The 21,297-nt window shown below is 41.7% G+C and overlaps 1 protein-coding gene across 1 annotated transcript in view; it reads left to right on the top strand.

The window, feature by feature from the left end:
* Positions 1-21,297, top strand: part of CACHD1 (cache domain containing 1) — a 66,252-nt gene that overhangs the window by 14,426 nt on the left and 30,529 nt on the right. The window contains exons 3-6 of the mRNA XM_010007965.1: positions 4,899-5,005; positions 14,342-14,468; positions 16,630-16,774; positions 18,318-18,534. Coding sequence (XP_010006267.1) covers positions 4,899-5,005; positions 14,342-14,468; positions 16,630-16,774; positions 18,318-18,534 — 596 coding nt within the window. The remainder of the gene's footprint in view (positions 1-4,898; positions 5,006-14,341; positions 14,469-16,629; positions 16,775-18,317; positions 18,535-21,297) is intronic.

A 21,297-nucleotide genomic window follows, 5' to 3' on the forward strand; every position in this document is an offset into this window, starting at 1 on the left:
TGCAGATTTATTTTATCTTCTACACTTGCTGATCTCCTGCTTGTAAATCCTGTTGAAGGAGAATAAAAATGAGTGCAGCCTGATGGGAATTTAATGTCTGAAGTTCAAAGCAGTTTGCACATCAGAGCCAACGTCAATCAAGGGAACATCTTGCAAGCCAGGCAGGGAGCGCGCTTCTCCGTGGGGAAGAGATCAAAGTGGGAGTTGTGGCTCTGTTGGCTCCCTCGGGATGCACTTTCGATCGGTTGTTCATTAAAGGGAATCCAGAAGGAAGGGCTTTTCAGAGAGGCAGGGAAAGGGGAATGGGGTGAGGGGGCCTGTCTTCAAACTGCGTGTCAGCCAATGTCTTTTGCTTTCCTGGGAGTAAGTACAAAAAAAACGAATGACATCTAAATACAGGTTTTGGTGTGTTTTTTCTGGGAAGGGTTTTGGAGGACTTCCTATCTGTTGGCTGTGGTGTTGCCACCTAGAACATTCTGGGCCACACCTCAGAGGAGACCTCAGTCAGCCTTTGCTGTTATCACCCACATCATAGTCTGGCTGCTGGCCAAAGTGGGGGACACTGGTGAAACTTAAGTCTCCTTTGTGCAGAGAAAGGGGTGGGTGATCAGTGCTTCTCTACAAATCTTAAAGCTTTTGGCTTTTTAACTGCTTCTGAAGCAAGTGATGGGAAGATTTGTACAGTTTGGAATTTGTGTGGGAATCATCAGAAGTATAAATACATCCTAGAAAAGGCAAAATCACTAGTTGCAGCCAGGAATAGAAGTGGTTAATGACAGTGCCGCATGGGCACACTGTGTTGAGGCTTTAGTTTTAATTCTTGCTTTAATAGGGAAGATTGCCAGATAGTTTAACAGCTCATTCTTAGTTGAAAGGCATTTCAAAGAAACCCATGGAACATTCTTCACTTTAATTAAAACTATTGTAAATATTGCAATGTTAATTGTCTTGGGTTTTCTGAAGACCTACATTTGCGGTGTCCTTGTGTCATGGAGCCAGCTGTGCTTTTAAAATACCCTCCCTTGCAAGGCACAAACAGTTTTAAGATAAACTGCACCTGAAAAGAGATTTGAGGTGGACATTCCACATAGCTCAGTCTGGAGCAGTCCTTGCTCTAGGATAACAGTTCAGTCTGAGGGTTGCCCTTTATTTCATGGGGTTCAAGCCAGTTCTTCTGTATGTTTTATTTCTATCATTTTTCCATTAACTGTCGTTTCACTCCTTGGCTGCTCTAGCAAGAGAAAGGGAGGGGGATGGGCTGGGCTGCAGAAATCTGTTGCTTTCTTTTTCAAGCTCTGATGCAGATTATTTAAGCATTTGTGCCATAATTTGCCTGATGGGTAACATAATACATGCTTACTGAGAAAACTTGAGGGACATTTTTGATTTCTTGCATTGAACTGCATCGACATGCTCCAGTTAAAAGTGCAATGGAAAGAAGGTGTGGAGAGCTGATCCCCTTGGCCTCTGGTGATGGGTTTGGGGCTGCAGGAGCACCTGTGGTGGGGCAGTTGAGGGTGATGGCTTCATTTTGGCCGTCTTAGAAGACCTGCCAGAATTGTACCTGGTGTTGATCTGCCTGAAGCCCCAGGTTAACATCCATCATAACCGAGAGACCTGAAATTCAGTTTGGCAGCTCAGAGCATGTGAAGAAGTGGTGCAGCAAAGTACTCACTGTGGTGCATCTGGATAGATACAACTGCTCCCCTGGGTAGTTGCAAACAGGTAGTTTGGGTAGCGTGAGGACTATGTGTCAGGATGCACATGTCACTTGGAGTGGCTGTGAGCAGTGACTTTAGGCATCAAATAAAATCGAGAGGAAGCCTCCAGAGGATTTTGAATTGGAACTCCAGCATTTACTGCCCGTGTTGTGAGACTTGAATAATGGTAGCTGCTCACAAGGTATCCTGTTGCCATCACAAATAGATTCTGATGGGAGCAGTGGGATAATTAGCTAACATCCTGAAAAGTCATTATCTTTCCTGAAGAGTTTCTTCTTTAGTATTCCTTGGAAATATTTCTTTAGCATGGAGATATTTAATTTGCTGTCTCTAGCCCTATTCCATCTGGTTTTGCCTGAAGATAAACATGCTTTTTGTGAAACCCATCCTTTATCATCCATCTTCTTCTGGAGATTCTTCAGCCAACAAAAAATCAACAGTATTTTTGCTTGCTTGGTTAAGGATCTGTAATTTTTTGAAGTGGTTACATTTTAATGGGAATAGGAAAAGCCACAGCCTTGATCTGAGAGCTGTGTTCCTGTGAAACGTCTTTTCCTCAATGGAGAGGGCTTTGAGGAGTTGCCAGAGAGCAGGTTGCAAACAGTTTCAACAAGCAACTCCCTGCAGAGTGGCTGAGCCCATTCAAATCTCCACACCATCAGTGTTTTGCTGTTTCTAGTGTCTGCCATTTCATCCCTTCTTGGTCTTAGAACATGATGGTGGTGGGCTCTGCTAACGTGTCTGGAGGACAATTCATTGTTCCAAAATACCCATGATTCCTTTTTTGTTTTTCCTTAAGTCAAGGTTAGAGAAGGGATCAAAAATTGCTGCTGCCTCAGTAACTCTAACTGCTCACCAGAAGTCTCATTAGTCTCCTTTAAGAATAATGCAGTTAGTTTAAAATGCATGTAGTGTTTATGGATGTAGATTAAACAAATTTTTAAGCATTCCAGCTTAAGGAGACCTTGTTTTTATTGGTATTTCTACATGGCAGTGAAGATATTAAAATAAGGTTATTAAAATTTGGGGCCTTGAGCAACCTGATCTTGCAGGAGGTGTCCCTGCCCATGCAGAAGGGTTGGAACTAGATGATCTTTAAGGTCCCTTCCAACCCAAACCATACCATGATTCTATGAAGCAGTTAGTAATGAATAACTCAAAATTTAGTTTGATTAGAGCATCTTCAAATAGAGCCTCTGGTCTGATGAGCTCTGGTGATGTAAAATGGGATTTCTTGTGCCTCCACAAGAATCCTAAGATTTAATCTGATGTTAAGACCAAAGAATTCAGTGTCTGAGGTTTTGTTTGCATGAAAGGCTGTTTTACTTACTTGTAGTTCAGAAAATCATTAAGGACTTTTAATAGTAAGTCCTCAGGAAATGCCTTCCATACTCAAAAGGAAAATTTCTAAACTTGGGAGCAGGCTGTGCTCCAGTCTTCACTCATAGGAAGAGTTACATCTCTGCTTTTAGAAAAAATAAATCAGTCCAACCTTACATATGGTCATACTGGTGTGAATCATGAAGAAAGGAAAACTCACAGCCTGTGCATGCAACAGCATTGCTGCTCCCAGTGAGCTCCAGTGCTCCTCTCAGGAGCATTGGGCTGGTTTTGTAACGCTCAGATTTCTGGAAGTGGACCCAGTCACCTGCAGAAGTGGTGATCTTAGGCCTACTATCAAGTGTTCTTTCTTTTCCTTAGTGGGTTTTCACCTATCTCTTCCAAGTCATAGAAGGTTCTCCTATATCCCATGTGTGAGCACCCCTGAAGCAGAGATGGAGGCTCTCAGCAAATCCTGCATCTGGCTGACTTGGGGCTGCCCCAGCTACCTCCCTGTAGGATGAAATTAATTTGAATTGGGCTGGAAGATAATATATTGGATTAGGAGAGTTTTAGTTTGCTTAAAAAGCCTTGCTTCCTGTGGTCAGAACTTGAAATTTTCTAATGGTAACCAATTCCATCTGTCTTTGGTTTTTGTTCCTGATAATTGTTGTTTTAAGGGGATGGTTTGGAAGTGCATTGTTTCATTGTCTGTGTCTCCCAGCCCTTTGAGCAAGCATTCTGTAAGGAAAGAACCAGAAAGTTGGTGTCTTGCCATTCCTACTGGGCACCATATTTGTTGAAGTCCTTGCAACTTGAGGGATTTCTATTTCCTAATTCAAATCTTCAACTAGAAAAATGGTGCTTGTTTTTTGTACCACTTTTGCTTGTAATATTTAGGGCCTCTGCTGTGGGGGAGCATATACAGGTGAGTGTGTTTATATGTGCACCTATTTTAGTGTGTAAAAAAAAAACACTACCCTGCCCAGTTCCTCTCCAAGTCTTGTTTCCTATCCATTGTTAAGCCAGAAAGGCTCCTAAGTCACCAAAATATTCAAGGTCACAAAAATGTTAAAAAATAAAATTGTCTTATGTCAATGACACAAAAGTGCATTTAAGTCCTCAAAAGCTTCAGAAGAGTTTCCAGTTATTTATAACCCTGTAAAACCCATTTTATTTGAATTTTGTTAAGGCTTTGGTTTAATTATTTCGTGTTCATTGGAACTACATACCAGAATACTTTTTGAATTGGGCTTACAAGTGTATTTGAAGTATTTAACCTAACCAAAATGTAACAGAACTTCAGACTGTCAAGTTCCTTCTGCTATTTGGAATGTAAAATCCTCAAGTTTGGAGACAGAAAGCAGGTTTACGATTGCTCTGTTAGATCTTTTTTTGTAAAGACACAAGGGGGGGAAATCCTCTTCGTGCAGGGTGCTTGGGGTAATTTTTTTTAAAGTGAAAGATGAAATAATAGTAGTGGTGAGAGTCTCCAGAGGTAAGAGCTTGGTTCAGCAACAGGAAGAGGGACTTTCTAATGGCATGACTGGATGCCATGCAGATTTCCCAGGCTGGAACCTCTGCTCTTTACATCTAGATGAAAGAGCACACTCTCTCCTGTGATCTTATCTTCCAAGGAATATCTTGGGAGGGGAAATGCAATGGGTCATTGTAGAGAGCAGATGCAATCCAGCCATGATGAGTATATATATCCTCCCTCTTCCCCCTTCCTCCCCCCCAGTTTTGGGCTGGAGTTTTCAGAATAATTATTTTCTATTCAGCCTGCAAAAAGATGTATAAGTGCTGGTGGATTTAATAGATGATGTTAGATTGCTAATGCTGTTGTTGTCATTTCAGATTTGATGGAAATTTTAACACCAACGTTTCAAGAACTATTAGCTGTGATAGACTGTCCACCACAGTCAACAGCAGAGCCTTCAATCCTGGACGTGACTTAAATTCTGGTAAGCAGTCTAGTTTTCTTCTGTTCTAGGGGTTTTTTATCCTCCCATTAGACTTCAACATTTCTTTGGCACAGAGAATTAGCATTGATTGCCATAGCAACAAGGTTTTCTTGCCCCTTTAAACTGTCACACTGCTCTTAATTTGAGATTTCATGATTGAAAAATGATACCTGAAGTAATGTCCTTATGCTAAGTACTTTATAAAAATGTCAGGAAGATCTGATTCCAGCTCACCATGGATCATTTTGTTGTGGTTTCTGCCTTTTTGGGGTTTTTCCCTTATTTTTTTCCCCAAGATGCTTCCCTTCCCCTTGCTGACTGCTTTGCCATGCAGAGTGTCAGCTGCTGCAGGGGCCAAGCGAAGAAGTTTTCTCTGATCTTCTCAGTTGAGTTCAGCTAATGTGAGGCTGTGTTTGCAAAAACTATCAGAAGGACACCCTAAAATGCTTCCTTTCTTTGTCATGTCAGGGCATTTCCATCTTGACGGTCTGTGGATTTGCTTGATGCACTTAAAGAGCTAGAAATATGCTGAGAGCCAAAACATTGAAGACTTATCCCTGAATGATTCTGCTTTTGGTCCTCCAACACAGCAGGGTTTTTCAGTCTTAATTTTGCCTAGCAGCTCTGTCATGCTTTTCAGCTTTTTAAGATGCCTTAGTGCTGTAAGTCAGAGAATGCTACAGATTTCATTTAAGTTTTGGGGCATTTTGCTTTTTGGGTTTTTTTTTTACTGGTGATGCAGACTTCAGAGCATGTTTTTTTAATTATCATGTGTCTTTTGGAATAAAATAGTGATTTATTTCACCTGCCTGATGAAGTGGCAGACACACCCTTCCACCCTCACCATGCACACAGCATTTGCATATCTTAGAACAGATAGGATGGATGAACCCCAAATTTCTGTCTAGCCTCTCTTAGTGTCTCCCTTCTTACAGCCTGGCATTGTTTCTGGTTCATTACTGCCTTTTAAAGGAAAAACTAAAAGCTAAAGGACCAGTCCCTATAGGTTGCTTTCCAGCCCATCCACCACATCTTGAAAGCAGGTGCTGGCCAGACAAGCTGATTTCCTGACATGTCTCATCACCATAATTTGTGCAGTGTTTTCCATCCTAAAGACAGGCAGTCTTTGTTCACTTCCTATGATTTGCTGGGCTTTGTTTTACTCATAACCTATCTCTTTATTATAAAACCCAAACAAACAACTTAGTAATATGTTTAAAGTCAGATGCAATTGTTGATTAATTTAAATAATTTTAGAAGGCAAGTTTTTGGGTACTATTATAAACGCAAACCATTGAATGAATCAGTGTTTCTCATTTAAGTAGAAAAACTATTCTTAAACTGTTCTTTACTTCTTCTACTGCAAAAGATGTAAATAAAAAAGTGTTAAAGAAATATTCCTCCTTCTTGAGAGGTGGAAAACAAATAAGGCATAATTCTTTTAAATACATTTTAAATTTCTGGTTTGAGCTCTCAGAAACAGGAGGTGTCTTTTCAAGCTTCTTGCTGTCCTGGCTTGCCAGCCTTGAGTGCCTCCTCTTCCCTGGCCCCTGGCTTGAAAGCTTCCTGATGGAAGGAGAATCTTCAGAAAACGGCATTGGCAGGAAAGGGCAGCAGAAGAGAAGAGGGATTTGGAGTGATAGTAAGAACAGGGAGATGATTCAGGATTTATTGACAGCAGACGCTCCCCCAGCGTTGCTGTTAGCAGCTCTCTGCCTTTGGGGGAGTTTTTTGAGTAGTGAGAAAAAGTCTGTAAGATAAGTGATATGGGAAGACTGGATTTATGCAGAAAAGATGAAATGGAAATGGGCTTATTTGAGAAACAAAAGTTGATACTAGGTACACATCTAGTGAAACAAGAAGTCATCTGTAGATGAGCCACAAGGAATGCCCTTAGTCCTCACCTCTTTGTGCAGAGGTGTTGGAAAGTTTGTGAGATGACGATTCTCACCTTCCCTTCCTGGTCCTCAACTGAGAACATCTACACCACATGAGCTCCACCACCCTGACCACAGACCAGGAGCCTGCTATGGCTTCAGGGAAGGGTTGCTGCCAGGAAGGTTGAGCTGAATAATGCTGGTGTGAAGCTGGGCACTGCCCACATCCAAAGCAGAAGTACTTGTTTTTGGGAATAAACTGGATGTGGGAAGGACTGGGGGCAGGAGGCTGGGTGTTTGTTCCATGGTGGTGGTATCTGTAGCTCTGACTTACATAGTCATGGGCCATAACCTGTTATGCCAGAAAAGCAGTTTCTGCCCAAAGGAACTGGTGTTCTAAGACAATAGTTGGTTTCAGACAGACCAGGGATATAAACAGACCAGGAAGCAGCTTTGGTCGGAAAGGCAGAGTGCTGTCAGTGCACTGGCATCCTTGCAGCTGTGAAGGTGGTGCCAGGTTAGAAATGGTCCTTAGAAGTACTTACTCAGTGTCATCTGTCCCATGAAACTCAGTTATTCTTCTTTCTTCAGTGACCTAGTTCAGTGGAACTGCTTGCCTTAGAGGACAGAGCAATCTGTCTGCACAGGAGCTGTTTCTGAATGCATCTCTGTGTATTTGTTAAAGTAAAACCACCTCTGAAGGATGATAAAGATCAAACAAGAAGAAAGGTTCTCTAATCTTATATCATTCTTACTTCTCTTGCAAATGTCCTCACTGGTTGCAGCATGATGGGGAGGACTTTGAGTGCATCAGCCTTCTAAAGGAAGGGTTTGAAAGCCCTCTGCTCCTCCAGCCCAGAAGCAGGAGCATCCATACTCTTCTCTGATTTCCTCAGTTTCCAAAACCAGCCCAGCCTGTCCATCAACCAGATTGTCTTCTGAAATGGCTCAACAATTTCATTCTTAGTGTAAAAAAATATAATTCCCCTGAGTATCTCTCTTTTCCCACATGCATTTTGCAGTTTAAGTAATCCAGCCTCTAAAACGCTCTCAGCAAAACATAAATTTAAACTCTGCTCTGTTCAGCCTCCATCTCCATTCTTGAAATATTAATCTTGGCCTGCTCTGTGCCCAGCATAAGAAAGTGGGAGCAGAGTGGTGAAGCTGTAGGTGTTGGAAGGGAATGGAATTTGCACCGCAGGCTCCGGGCAAGCCACAGGAGCAGAGCCTGGGAGAGCCCTCAGTGCAGGCAGCAACCTCAGCTTCTGGTCTGAGCAGTGTGTTCAGAAGGGCAAAATGCCTCATCAGACTTCCCAAAAGAAAGAATTTTTTTATTTTGCAGTTTTCTGGTGGATGCTTTGTAACATAAGAAGAAAGCATTAATCTTGGGGAAAGGAAGAAGAAACAAATGGATGTACATCTCTCTCTTCTCAACTCTTACCAATAATACTTTAGCCACTTTTTTTCTTGATATTAGGTGACTTTTTTTTAGTGTCTTTGTTCTCTCTTGGCCTGAGTTTTCCATCTGGATTACTTTTAGCCATTCCTACAGAACAGATAAGGAGAGAGTCTTTATTCTTCAGATGGAGTCCCAGGCTTTGGTTAGTTAGATGGAGAGATTAGTCCTCACTGGTATGAATAGTCTGTTGTTTATTAGACAACAAAATCTTCCCTGCCAGTGCATCATGTTACCAGATTCCTTTGGGTTTTTTTCTTTTTGAATAAACAAGTAACCAGTAAATCTTTTTCCTTCTCATCCTTTGGAGTTCCAAAATATCTCGTTCAAATCAGGCAGTTTTAGCAGAGTGCTCTTACCCAGCAAGTGCAGAGATGGTACCAGGTTGCTCAATAAATAATGTCTGAGCCTTATAAATGAAAATGCAGAGTGTCTGGTCATGTTTCTCACATTGCTCTCCTTTAAACTGGTGGCTCAGGTGACTTAAAATAATTGGGAAGTAATTGAGCAGATGAGCCAATACCCCCCCTCCAAGTGCTTTTAGTCAAAGAAGCTGGGCTTGTTCCTTAAAATGAGAGGTGTTAGAATTCTTTGCCCTTCAGAGTCAAAAGAGCTCCCAAAAGAGCCAGGCTCCTCCTGGCTCGTGCCATCAGCAGAATTTTAATTGAGTTCAAGCTGCAGAGCCTTGTATTTCTGGTGAAAACACATGAGCCAGGATACAGTTAGACTCAGAAAATCCTGGATCAGATTTGCAGGTCTGGAGAGTTAGAGGATGGCTTTACTTGTAAAATGAACCCCTTCACTTTCTGCTGTTGTGTCTGGGGAGCACTGAAGGATCTTCATGATGATTATTTTTCATGGAGGTCCTTGTCAGAGAGGAGCTGCAGTGTGTTGCACAGAAAATTCAACTTTCCTTTTTTTGCTGGGTGAGAACTGTGAGGTCTGCAGCTCAATAAATACGGTGATAAAGAAGAGAACTGTAAGAAACTCCTTTATAATGAGCAATTCCTTTTTTTTTTTTTTCTCACTGACTGTGCTGTTCTTTGAAGATTAATTAGTTAATGATTTGACTATGCTTTGAAGATGTAAAGTGGTATCTAGAAGTGCTAAATGTTATCATATCTCATTCCCTTTGAAGTTTTATAAACTATCACATTGGGCTTTCTTTCTAAAAGTCCTTTTTGCTTTGTGAGATAGTTATAATTAAAGAGAACGATAATTTCAAATACTCTCATGTTAATACTTTCCAACTTTTTCTGTCTGCAGCAGAATTTGGGGTCAGAGAGTGGAGGGGACAGAGGTTTTGGAGTGACTTGGCAATGCCAGCTCACGGGCAGCTCCCTGTTGGCCATTTATATCCTCAGTTTCTTTCTAGAATTAAGGAATACCACTAAGATTTCTGCCTTTATCATAGAATCATAGAGTGGTTTGGGTTGGAAGGACTTTAAAGATCATCTAGTCCCAACCCCTGCCATGGGCAGGGATACCTCCCACCAGCCCAGGCTGCTCCAAGCCCCATCCAACCTGCCCTTCAACACTGCCAGGGATGGGGCAGCCACAGCTTCCCTGGGCAGCCTGGGCCAGGCTCTCACCATGCTCACACTTAAGAATTTCTTCCTAATGTCCAACCTAATCTCCCCTCTTCCAGGTTTAATCCATTACTCCTTCTCCTCTTGCTACAAGCCCTTGGCAAAAGTCTCTCCCCAGCTTTCCTGTAGCTCCTTCAGATACTGGACTTTCTAAGACTTGGACTCTTGTCCTCCTGCAAGTAGCATGATATCTAGGCTGGGTATTTAGCACTGATGTTGATTTTAAAAAAGCAGAATCTTTCCATGTGCTCAGTAATGCCAAGCACCTTGTCCTTCTGCTAGAACAGGGAGATAGATACTTTCTTGTCCTTACAAAAATGACTTGAACCTGTCCATAAAATGAAAAGTAAATTGCTTTTCAGTTAAAATAGGAACCACAGGCCATCATCAACCATACAGATGCCTAGAAAGTGAATAGCAGTGAGATGCCCTGCACACATTTCTGTTAGTGCTTCCAAGGGTGGAATTTTGACAAATTTACTCTTTAGCTATAAACTAGATAGAAAACTCACCCAAATATGTTGTTTGTTGGTCTTCTGATTGTGTAACCTGCCCAGAGGAGGTGAGAGTAAAGTACAGGCAAGCAGCTGGGGAGTGGAATGTTTGGGGTAAGTGAGGTTAGGCTGAAAAAGAGCATCTACTGGCTGTCCTGGCAAGGACCAAGACCTGAGGAAATATCTGCAGGGCATTCTTACTGCTTCAGTAGATGGAAAATAGAAAGGCACTTAAAGAGAGAAAGTGTGGGGTTTTTTCAGCCATGGTTTAACTGCTGAGAGATTGGCTACTGTGGTCATAGGAAAAAGAGAAAAAGGAAAGTTAGGATAAAATTGGTAGGCTCTGGGGAAAGCTTTATTGAACTAACATACCAGCTGAGGGAAAACATGAACAGAAGTTTGTGAGAAAGGAGGAACAGTAGAGAGAGGCACTGAGGCTGTAAGAAATTTGTCTGAGGTTGAAAACCACTTGTTTTATGGGAAAAATGGACACTTTTAAATCCAGATACTCTCGTGGGGAAAGAGATTCAAATCATGGCTTTGTGTGAATAAGTTTATCTTGAACATAGCAATGATTAAAAAGCAATCCCTTTTAATTGTGAACTCCTTATTTTAGTGTTGTTTGTGAAATTAAACTGGACAAGTTATGTCATCCAAGCTTTAACTGAGTGTTCGTGTGTCTGATTTGAAAATACATTGAAAGTTCTGTAACCCATTACAAAAACTTAAGTACTAGAAATTCTGCCTATTTGCTCAAGTCAATGGCCATACTTCATCCCCAGAACTGTGACATCCTGGTGGCTAGGCCTAAAAAGGAGAATTGAAATGTTTGATACTCTCCTGCCTCCCTGCCTGTGCAATGAAGTGAAGGGACAGGTCAGCCTGGACTTTGGCTCTTTTTATACCAAAGTGTAACAGTATTAGCTTTTTTCTAAGTTGTTTATATTACTGTAAAATGGATGATGTTGACTGTCATATGCTGCTGAAAGAGAGTGGATGTTTTAAAAAAATACTTGAAAATAGTTATCATTTTCTCTCTGGTCTTTTTTTTTTTTTTCTTCTTTCAAGGTTTTGATACTTTTAAAAGATTTTTTTTCCCAGGCTTTTCTTTGCATCTTGATAAAGGGTTATCAGATACTCTCCTGGATTCCGACAGCTATGGCCATGCAATGTGCTCCCATGCTGGAGAGCTTGTGTGGGCTGTGAGCATTGATACTGCATCTTTTCTGAAGGGTCAGGCTGCCAAACCCTCAGTGAGGTCAGAAATTAACCTGAATCTTCCCAGAGAGGAGAAGAGGATGGGTGCTTTGGGGAAAGATGAGGAGAAGAGTTTCTGGTAGTCCTGGCTGTAAAGGCTAGAAACTCTGTGTGGGTTAGGTTTGGGCAAAAATCAGTTTTAATTAAAAACCAAATAGTTTTCAGTGGTGCCTAAATTTGGCAATATCAAGCTTTCATGTTGCTTTATGTCCCTGCTACACAGACACTGTTGTCCTTGGCCAAAGAAACCTTCTCTTTGTACAGGCCAGAACTGATGCTGCTGAAGTGGTATCGTATCAGGTGGAAAACCAAAACAAGGTTTAAAAAGAAATTTAGGGGAAAGTTGAGTGAAACAAACAATATTTGCAAATTTGTTTGACTTCTGGTTGCAAGATCTTTCTTTGAAAGTGTGAACATTCCTGAGAAAGAGATTTTCTGCTCCTAAGAGTGTCACCAACCAGGTTGGTTTCACCTAAGCACAGGGGAGAGGAAGAAAGGAGATTTGACTTCCTTCCTGTGGTTGAACTGGTGTTTTTTGGAGGATGAGAAGGTGAGAGGTGTGAGCAGAGTGTTGTTCTGGTTCCTGGCTTAGTCATTAATGCACTGGGAAAACCCTTGTCAGCCATTTCATGTCTTGTTTCTTCCTCCCTCCTCCTCCTCCTTGTCCATAAAGGCACTAAATTCTTCAAGCCACAGTTGTGCAAAGCTGCATCTTTGTACCAAGTCCAGCATGGGGCAACCAGGGCTTCCTCAGGGATTTGGAGACACTGTGGGAATCCAAACAACTGTGGCAAAAAGGAGGGAATAAAAACCCTAAGGTAGTGGTTTTTACAGGGTGATTCTGCTGAGCTGAACGTGGAGAGAACATTGTGGCTGCAGCCAGCCTGGGAAACTTGAGAAGGTGCTAAACTGTTGAGGATGTTGAACTTACCCTGTGCTTGGCCTGAGTATTTTGTCACAGAATGTCTGGCTAAGGTTTGAAATGTGCCTTGCAGTGATTTCCAACCTGGGGTGTTTGATAATGACTGAGATGTGGGAGATGAAGCTACCTGGCCTGTTTTCAATGTTGCTCTGAAGGGAAATGGCAACAATAAATGCTGAGCAAAGGTGAAGCACTTAAATCAGAGCTGCCCTCTGCCAGCTCTGGCAAGGCTTAATCAAAGAACATGACAGGAGAGATGACAAGAAAATTTCCATCACACTGTGAGAGGAAAAATCCCAATGCCACCTCTGCCTGGGGTGATTCTAACACGACTGTCCCCACCGGGGCTCTGGGTGCTCAGGATTTCCACAGTATCCACACACTGGTTTAACTTGCTGTGTTAAATCCCTTTATGAGTGCAGATGGTCTCAGCCCGTGGGGTAGGTGCTTTATTTGGTTGCTGATTTTGGTGGTATTTTGTGTTTTGACTGGTGGAGACAGTCTGTTAATATTGCTAAGCTATAGATTTTGAATTACTCTTAATGTTGGGTAGTATTTCCATAAATATTACTTTAATAGGAAAGCAAGTACATTTTAGAGAATTCATGTAGTCTATGAACTACAGGAGATCTGTACCCTGTGGTTATGTTATGACCCTGGTTCCTGCTCGACTACACAACTTGGGAACATGTCATTTACCTTCTTTTTTCTTCACTTTTTGTCCCTGCAATGTGTAACTGATGATCACCTGCCAGAGAGGAGTTTGACAGACCTGGAGCAAAGTTGTGCTATAGCTACTAAGGACTGGTATTATCATTCTTTCTGAGTTTTATGATCTTGAAAACAAGAACCTGGTGGTGATGACTATGGTGAGGGTGGTGGAACCAGCATGGAGCTACCACCTGCCAGGTGGTGCTTGGAGAACGTGACCACTGCATAACCCTTTGAGGGAAGGTGATGAATCTTCCCTGGAAAGCAGCTATTTGTCCTATAAAAGCAACACGTTATGGGCCCACAGCCTTATTAATTATGGCACAGGGATAATGAGAAACTGGGATAAATTCTTGAGTCCCAAGAGTGGGAGCTGTATCTCTATCTGTGCACAAACAGGAGAGCACAACAATGAGGGAAGATTCTCTATTTTTTAACCTTTCCAACTATTTCTGTATGATGACTTTTCCCACTACCTGCATTTGCATCTGAAACTATTTTTAAGTGTTCATGTCAACATTTTGAAACATATCAGCAGAGACAACATGAACAGATTGGGTTACAGAGCTGTAAGCAGCAAAACTATTAAATATTTTGGTGTTATCTCAGTCTAAAGAACACAGTCCTTTTTAACATTAGGATTTTTTTAATGCAGACCTCCTGTGAACAATGTGTTGATCATTGCATGTAAATGTAGGGATGTATACCTGTCATATATAATTGCCTTAACCCCTTCCTTGCTCCTGCCTTGGCTTCTTGGGCCCCAGTTACTCTTCAGAGTTTCAGGAATTATTATCACGTATTAAACAAAATCTGTCAAGTGCAGTGTAAAATTTCCAAAAGCCTTTAACTGTTTACATATTAGACCTGATGCTCTTTCAGTCCTCAAATAGAGCTGCTTGTGGATGTTGGGACCCGGGTTATTCTTCTCCGAGCACCCATGAGAGAGGCCTCAAATGAACGTACCTCCCAAGTTTGAGCTCCCTTGGTAATTCTGCTTTGTTTCTCATTTTTCCTCTCCAACCTTCAGTTCTTGCTGATAATCTGAAGTCTAACCCAGGAATTAAGTGGCAGTATTTCAGCTCAGAAGAAGGCATTTTCACTGTGTTCCCAGCCCACAAATTCCGGTGCAAAGGCAGCTATGAACACCGCAGCAGGTATGACTTGTCTCGTGTGATTTGTCTACTTGTGATTTAGTGGGCCAAGCACTTCAGTTGGATTCCTTGAGTGCTGATTTCCTTTCAGCATTTTTGTTTGCCAAGACAACAGCAACGTTCCTGAGTAGTTTTTAATGGGGTCCCTTGGGTTTGATTTGGTTTGTTTTTTTAAAGCACCTGTCTTTGCTTTTAAGAAACTTGGAAGTAAAATAAAATGACATACAGGTTCCTCACCTCTCCCAAGTTAAATTAGCTGTAAAGAGCAGTAACTTGTAAATTGTAGGTCAGCCCATGAGCAAAATTTGTCCAGTGTTTGACTTATACTTGACCCTCATTACTGAAGTATGAACATGCATTCTACTGATTTGGCAAGAGCATCATGAGAGGGGTGGAAGGATGAGAGACTGGAAGGGGCATAGGTAGGAGCAGTTTTCCAATATCCACCCAAGGTTCAAGTGGTGCATTCAAGGGATGCAGCAATAATGGAAACTTCATGTTTCTGCCAAGCAAACTAGAAAAAAGGATCAAGTGGTGCCATGGTTTTCCCTTGCAGGGGAATGTTCCAGTTCTGAAGGCATGAAGCAGAGGAGTTGCAGTGCAGTACTTTTTCCTAGCCTTTGCTGTCAATATTATGGGACTGGTCAAGAGTCAAAGGTGGAGTCTTCTTAGAAAGTGCAGTGGCTTTAGTATCTCTGCTCACACATTAGCCAATTGTACCAGTTAATCAATCTATGCAGAGTAAGTACGCCCAGCTACATGTCTACATAGCTGAGAGCACAGAGACTTAACAAGTGTTTTGGTTACCTGTCCCTGTTGAGCAATCAAGTGTTTACAGATGTTATCTTCTGTGTGTCATCAAAGCTTCAAGTGTCTGGGCTTGATGAAGATTTCTGTGGTCTTGGAAAGATGCAGTCTGAAGGCATGGGAGCCAGGGGCACCCCAGCTGGGATCCTGATTTTGTCACAAACCATTTGTGATTCCATCCATATCACTGAGTGTTGGTTGCAGTTTCTCTATGGCTAAATAAGGGATATCTTTTTGTTATTATTTATTTCAGAGGGTACTTTGGATGCCTTAGTTAATATGTCAGTGCTTTGAAGATCAAAGGCCTGATTTAAGTTCTAGGTAATACCAGTGTAGAGCTGGAGGCTGTTTTACAGTTATGAACTGATTTGGGCCAGTTGTTCATTGCAGCGCCTTGTCTGAAATCATCTGCATTTCCTTTATTCTTAATAAGATTTCCATGGCTATAATAAAATTTAGATTCCAAAACTCACTCTTGACTCTTAACTAGTTTTGAGCCTGGGCTAAAGAGGGAGAGAGGGTCCTGTCTTTTTTTAATTCTTCCTTCTTGCTGAAGTTCTTCCTAAAATGTTCCAGGTTGGCACCTTGGTGTGAGAGCTTGGGAAGTCTTTGCCACCCCTCTCACAGGACTGAGCTGGATCTGAGCACTGCTTCACTGAAAACAAAGGGTTTGGTGTTGGCACAGGCAGACACATAGCAGCACCAAGAGCCTTTACCAGGTTTAACTTGGATTGACCAAAAGGTTTGAAATTGTGTAGACCCAAAGGGTTGTGGAGCACAGCCTCCATGAAAACCATTCCAAGGCACCAAGAGAAAACCCTTTCTTGGCCAGAAGCCTTCCCTTATTACATTGAGCTGAACACCCTATGCTAATGCATCTCTGCACAAGTTTTCGCTTGTCACCTAACCACAACTACCCACCATTGCACTTTTACATGTGAGTAAAGTTCCTGGCACCCAACTTCTATCATGAGGCATTTCCTGCTTAACAACACTCAATCCAAAACTCGATGAGAGGTGCTGCTAACAGTAATCTCAAACACTGCTGCTGCCTCAGCAAAATGGTGTAATCCTAGCTGAAAGTGGTTGCTGTGACAGAGGGAGAAGGATCTGACACCTGATTTTAGTTAAAAAAAACAAACCATGAGAGTGAAAGCAAGGGCTTTTCCTGTATGTCCACATTCTCAGCTCATCTTTCCTAGTAGAAGTTTGCATAAAGGCCAAAATTCCTGTTAAAATGGGTTGTTCCTTCCTGGGGTGTTTTTGCTTTTCATCCTCAACCATTTTCACTTGTACATGTTTTAGTGGAAATGGCAAGATGACTCATGCCAGTGGTTTGGGTTTTGTTCTCCTTCAGGCCTGTCTATGTTTCTACTGTTCGACCTCAGTCCAAGCACATCGTTGTCATTGTGGACCACGGGGCTTCGGTCACAGAGACACAGCTTCAGATTGCCAAAGATGCTGCCCAGGTCATTCTGAGCTCTATAGATGAACATGACAAGGTGAGCTTTCCCCAAGCAATCAGCATCTTCTCATTGGTGTCAAACATGCTCAGTGTTTCTAGTTTTAATCCAAAGTGGTGTTTTTAACTTGTGGTCCAAGGCCTCTTAAGGATCTGTGCTCTACCTCTATGGGGTGATGAAGACGTGAAGTAATTTTTTGAAACCCCCATTTGGGGATCCACAGGCTTAAAAAAAAAAGTGAAACCCACTGATCTAAGGCAAAATCCTGTTTCTGAGTAATCTTTAAAGTGTTGTTCGTCTTGGTGAAGACATTGGGTGATGGTCTGAAGTGTGATACAGTGTGCAATTAGGAGAACCATGCTCTGAGCATGAATACTCAGGTGATGCTCTTTAGTGCTTCTGAAGTACTAGATTGCTTTGAGCAACCCATTTTACCTCTGAGGATGACTGTTTTGTTTATGAAAATGGAAATTATTTATTCTGCTGGAGCATAATTAGTGTCTGGAAGATTCCCAGACAGTCATGATACCAACAAGGAAAGGCTAAAGCAAAGGTCTGAGAAATCTGGATTTTATTTAAGTAGGGATTAAAACCAGGGGTCCATAAGGTACCTCTGGAGGATCACAAACAGTCCTCAATTTGGTCTTTACTTTCAGTAAGTCTCTGATAGTAGGACCTTGACAATTCTTACTGCTGGGGTTTGTTTTGTTTTAATAGAGAGTTTCAGTCAAATGAATTTGAAGAACAACTGATTCTGATCTTTGCCTACTTCTCATTAGTAGTGTGGGAAACACACTTCTAACTTCTGTGCTTTTAGAGAGTTTTAATACTGTGAAATAATGGTTATAGTTCAGCAGAATTAATAGCACTGAAATTTAAGTGTCAAAAGTATTTGTCTTAATGAAGACCTATAATGAAGAAAATACATTTAAGACATATTCCTTGGTTAGTAGCTTGGTGGTTATATAGCCTGCTATATGGATATATAATTACTGCTTAATTTTAAGTCTGTCTTGCATCAGTTGTAATTAATAATGAAGTACACCACTCATTTAATAAGACTGGTGTGTTATGTGTATATTAATGCAAGTATTGCCACTTAAATGCCGTAAGGTACTTACAGGATAAAAACTGATGGTAGATTTGGCTTGATTTGACTGAAATGTTAAAACAACATCGTGCTTTGCCTGTAAAAAGTTCTTAGAGGGCTTTTTAGTGTTTTGTTTTTTTCATTTTGTTGTGCATTCAGCTTTTCCACAGGCACTCAAATCTGTCCTGAAAATGCTCCCTGCTCATTCTGTTTTCAGTTATCCCTAGTTCTGCCCAGGACAGTGTATTAACTATTATGGAGGAGCAGAGTGAAGCTGACTCATCTGGGAAACAAAGGCTGAAGTCTCTTTTTCTTAAAATCACTATAAGTCTAATCCTTTTCAAATGTGATGGTTTTATGCCTCAAGCATTTATTTTTTTTTAACAATTGAATTCTAAATCCAGGGAACCTCTTCAGTTGGCTTATCATTGTGCTTTCTACACCAGAATTACAAATGGGAAGGTAATCCAATATAGTTTCTTCTCTTTCAAGATCTCCGTGTTAACCGTGGCAGACGCAGTAAGAACCTGCTCTCTGGATCAGTGCTATAAGACATTTCTGTCTCCTGCCACTAGTGAGACAAAGAGGAAGATGTCCACCTTTGTCAGCAGCATCAAGTCATCCGACAGCCCCACGCAGCACGCGATGGGCTTTCAGAAGGCTTTCCAGCTGATACGGAACACCAACAATGGCACAAAACTCCAAGGAAGTAAGTCCCCTCTTGTGCAATCCTGATTATCTCGGAGGTTTGCAAATGTTTTTAGTTGACATTCTTGCTTTGGCAGAGGCTGGAGGAGTGTAGTGTCTTGAATATTAAGAAAAAAACAGCAACACACAATAAAAGCACATTTTAATTAAGTAGTATTTACTTGATCTGGAGTCTGCATGAGAGACTGTTGAATGTGGCCATGTCCTTTTAATTTATTTCACTTGTTGACTTTGATGACATGAAATGGCAGGATTGAATTGCCTGATAACTGAGTTATTTCCCAAATGTGTGGGGCAGGGGTCCTTTTAATCAGAATTGCTAGTGGCAGGTTGATTGACTTACTGCTAAAACACTTGTGTACAGGTGACCTGCCCAACTGAAATCCTTTGGAAGTGGCCCTTGGTTCTCAGGGAAAAGAGTTTTTGATTATAGATGATATTCTGTAGAATGTGAGGTTGGCCTGACTAAATGTTTCTTTATCTAAGAATACCCTCCTGATTTTTGGTGTATGCCTTATGGGATTTCTCCTTCCTGTTCCCAAGACTGGGGGAGGTTTGTGTGGTTTTTGTAATGAGGATGTGGTGAAAGATGTCAAAAATGTGGATGTAAAATGGAGTGGCACGTTAGCTTGCCAGGGAGCCATGGAAAGCAAATTCTTCAAACTGAGTGCTTGTTGGAGTCAGGTAACATGGCCAGTGCCATGGCAGGGTGCAGAGGCAGCCCCATCTCTGGTGGTGTCATTAATTTCTGTAACACAGATCCCATAGCTTGGCCCTGTGCTTGTGCCAGTGGGTGCCAATTCTTTGTTGTCCTGAAGGGCACCAGCTCAGAACAGAAGAAGGTGAAAAAAAGAAATAAAATCCAGCACTGCTGACTGGGAGATATGTTGGTCATCAGTACTTATTCCAGGAACATCAGCTTGTCTTGCAGCATCCTACACATCTTTCATGTTTGGCCCTCTTTGTATGTTAGAATTAGAAGGTTTGGGCATCTTCTTCCTGAATGTGAAAACACATACTTTTACTAACTTACATACCACACCATTATTTTGGGGCACAAGGCATGTGCTTTGGATTAAGGTTTTATCTAAGTGTGGAAGATTTTGAAGAACCTAATGTGTGTTTAGCAAATTGCACCATTGATAGGGTGAGACTCAATAGGTTTGAGAAGAGGATGTTTATAAAACATGGCTCATTTTCATGTAAATAATCTTTTCATCTTTTTAAAAAAGAAAAATAAACCTAGAAAAAAGAATTCATTCATTTCACTGTTAATTTTCTAACATCCTGTTCCTGGAGAACAATGTGTGGGTGTGTCAGGGAAGCTGTTGAGATACAGCCTTGCTCCTGAATTTGCACTGGGAAAGTTAGAAGGGAACTACTGGTATGAGATGGAAAAATTGTGCCCTTGAACACGTCTGAATTTCCTGCCCTGTGCTGGTTCCTGTTGCAGTCCTGCTCAGCAGAACCTCATCCCAAAGTGGAAGAAAATGCTCTGAGTACCACCATTCCCTGGAAAGACTCTGGATAATAGGCAGGGTTTGTGTGTATATTAAAAACTGTAGTGGATGTGTGTATTTTACACACACACCATCAAACAGCATGGGATGATCAGCTATTGAACAAGAAGAGAGGTTGTGGAGTCTTCTGGAGACTTCCAAGACTCATCTGGACACATTTCATTGTGATCTGCTCTGGGTGTTTGTGCTGCAACAGGGGGCTTGGACTCAATGATCTTCAGAGATCCCTTCCCTAATTTTAAGATGCCCTGTTCAGCACTGGACCCTGATGCAACCTTAGGACTATCTCATGTAATTCCTGCTAGCAAAGGTTTTAGGCTGCAGCATCATTTCTGGCTGCAGCATGTCACAGTTATTACAGGAAACACATGAACAGTTTTCCTTAAACTACAGCCCAAACTGTATTGGTACCTGGCTTTGCTTTTTTTTCTAGTTTTAGCTCCTGAAAAAAAGAAAAAAGGCAGAAATTTACCCCAGAATTAGCAGCTCCTCTTGACTTATTTTTATCAAAAGCCAATTCTGGCTGAAATACTTTTCAAGTCAAGATGACAAAATGTACAAGGCAAAGCATTCATGCCTATTTTTAAAAAAACACAAAAACCCCACAAAACAATCTGATGGGACAACAAAGTTAGTGTGTTACCAACCAACCTCGTGTGCTTCAGGTTGCTTGGTGGGGTATGAGCCTCACGTGTGTCTTAATGATATGCATGAAATACTTCTAATACTGAGATCCAACATGATGAAACAGGATGGTGTGTAGGTGATGATTTGAATTTACACATTCCAAGGCTTTGAGGCTGGCTTTTCACTGAGAACACACTCAGCTTGAAAAACATGTTGGGCTTCACACAAAAGGAGGGGGTGCTGGGTCACGTCGCCCAAGCGTGATGCTTGAACCTCCACTGTAGGGAGTTGTTGGGTGCTTTTCATCCTACAGCATCCTTCTGCTGACATGTCTTGAGAAGGTGTGGAAGCCCCATCCCTGGCCAGGTCAGTTTCAAGGGCAGGTTGGATGGGGCTTGGAGATACCTGGTCTAGTGGGAAGTGCCCCTGCCCATGGCAGGGGGTTGGAACTAGATGATCTTTAAGGTCCCTTCCAACCCAAACCATTTTATGATTTTTGGGTGACTTTGATGTTTGTTAAATAACAAATACTGTAATTCTTAGGGCTGCAGTTGTAGGTTCCATGGGGCTTTGATCAACCTGGTCTAATGGGAGGGTCTAGTCCCTGTTGGATCTAG

Source organism: Chaetura pelagica, unplaced genomic scaffold (assembly GCF_000747805.2).
Source record: "Chaetura pelagica isolate M959 unplaced genomic scaffold, ChaPel_1.0 scaffold212, whole genome shotgun sequence".
NCBI classification, from domain to species: domain Eukaryota; kingdom Metazoa; phylum Chordata; class Aves; order Apodiformes; family Apodidae; genus Chaetura; species Chaetura pelagica.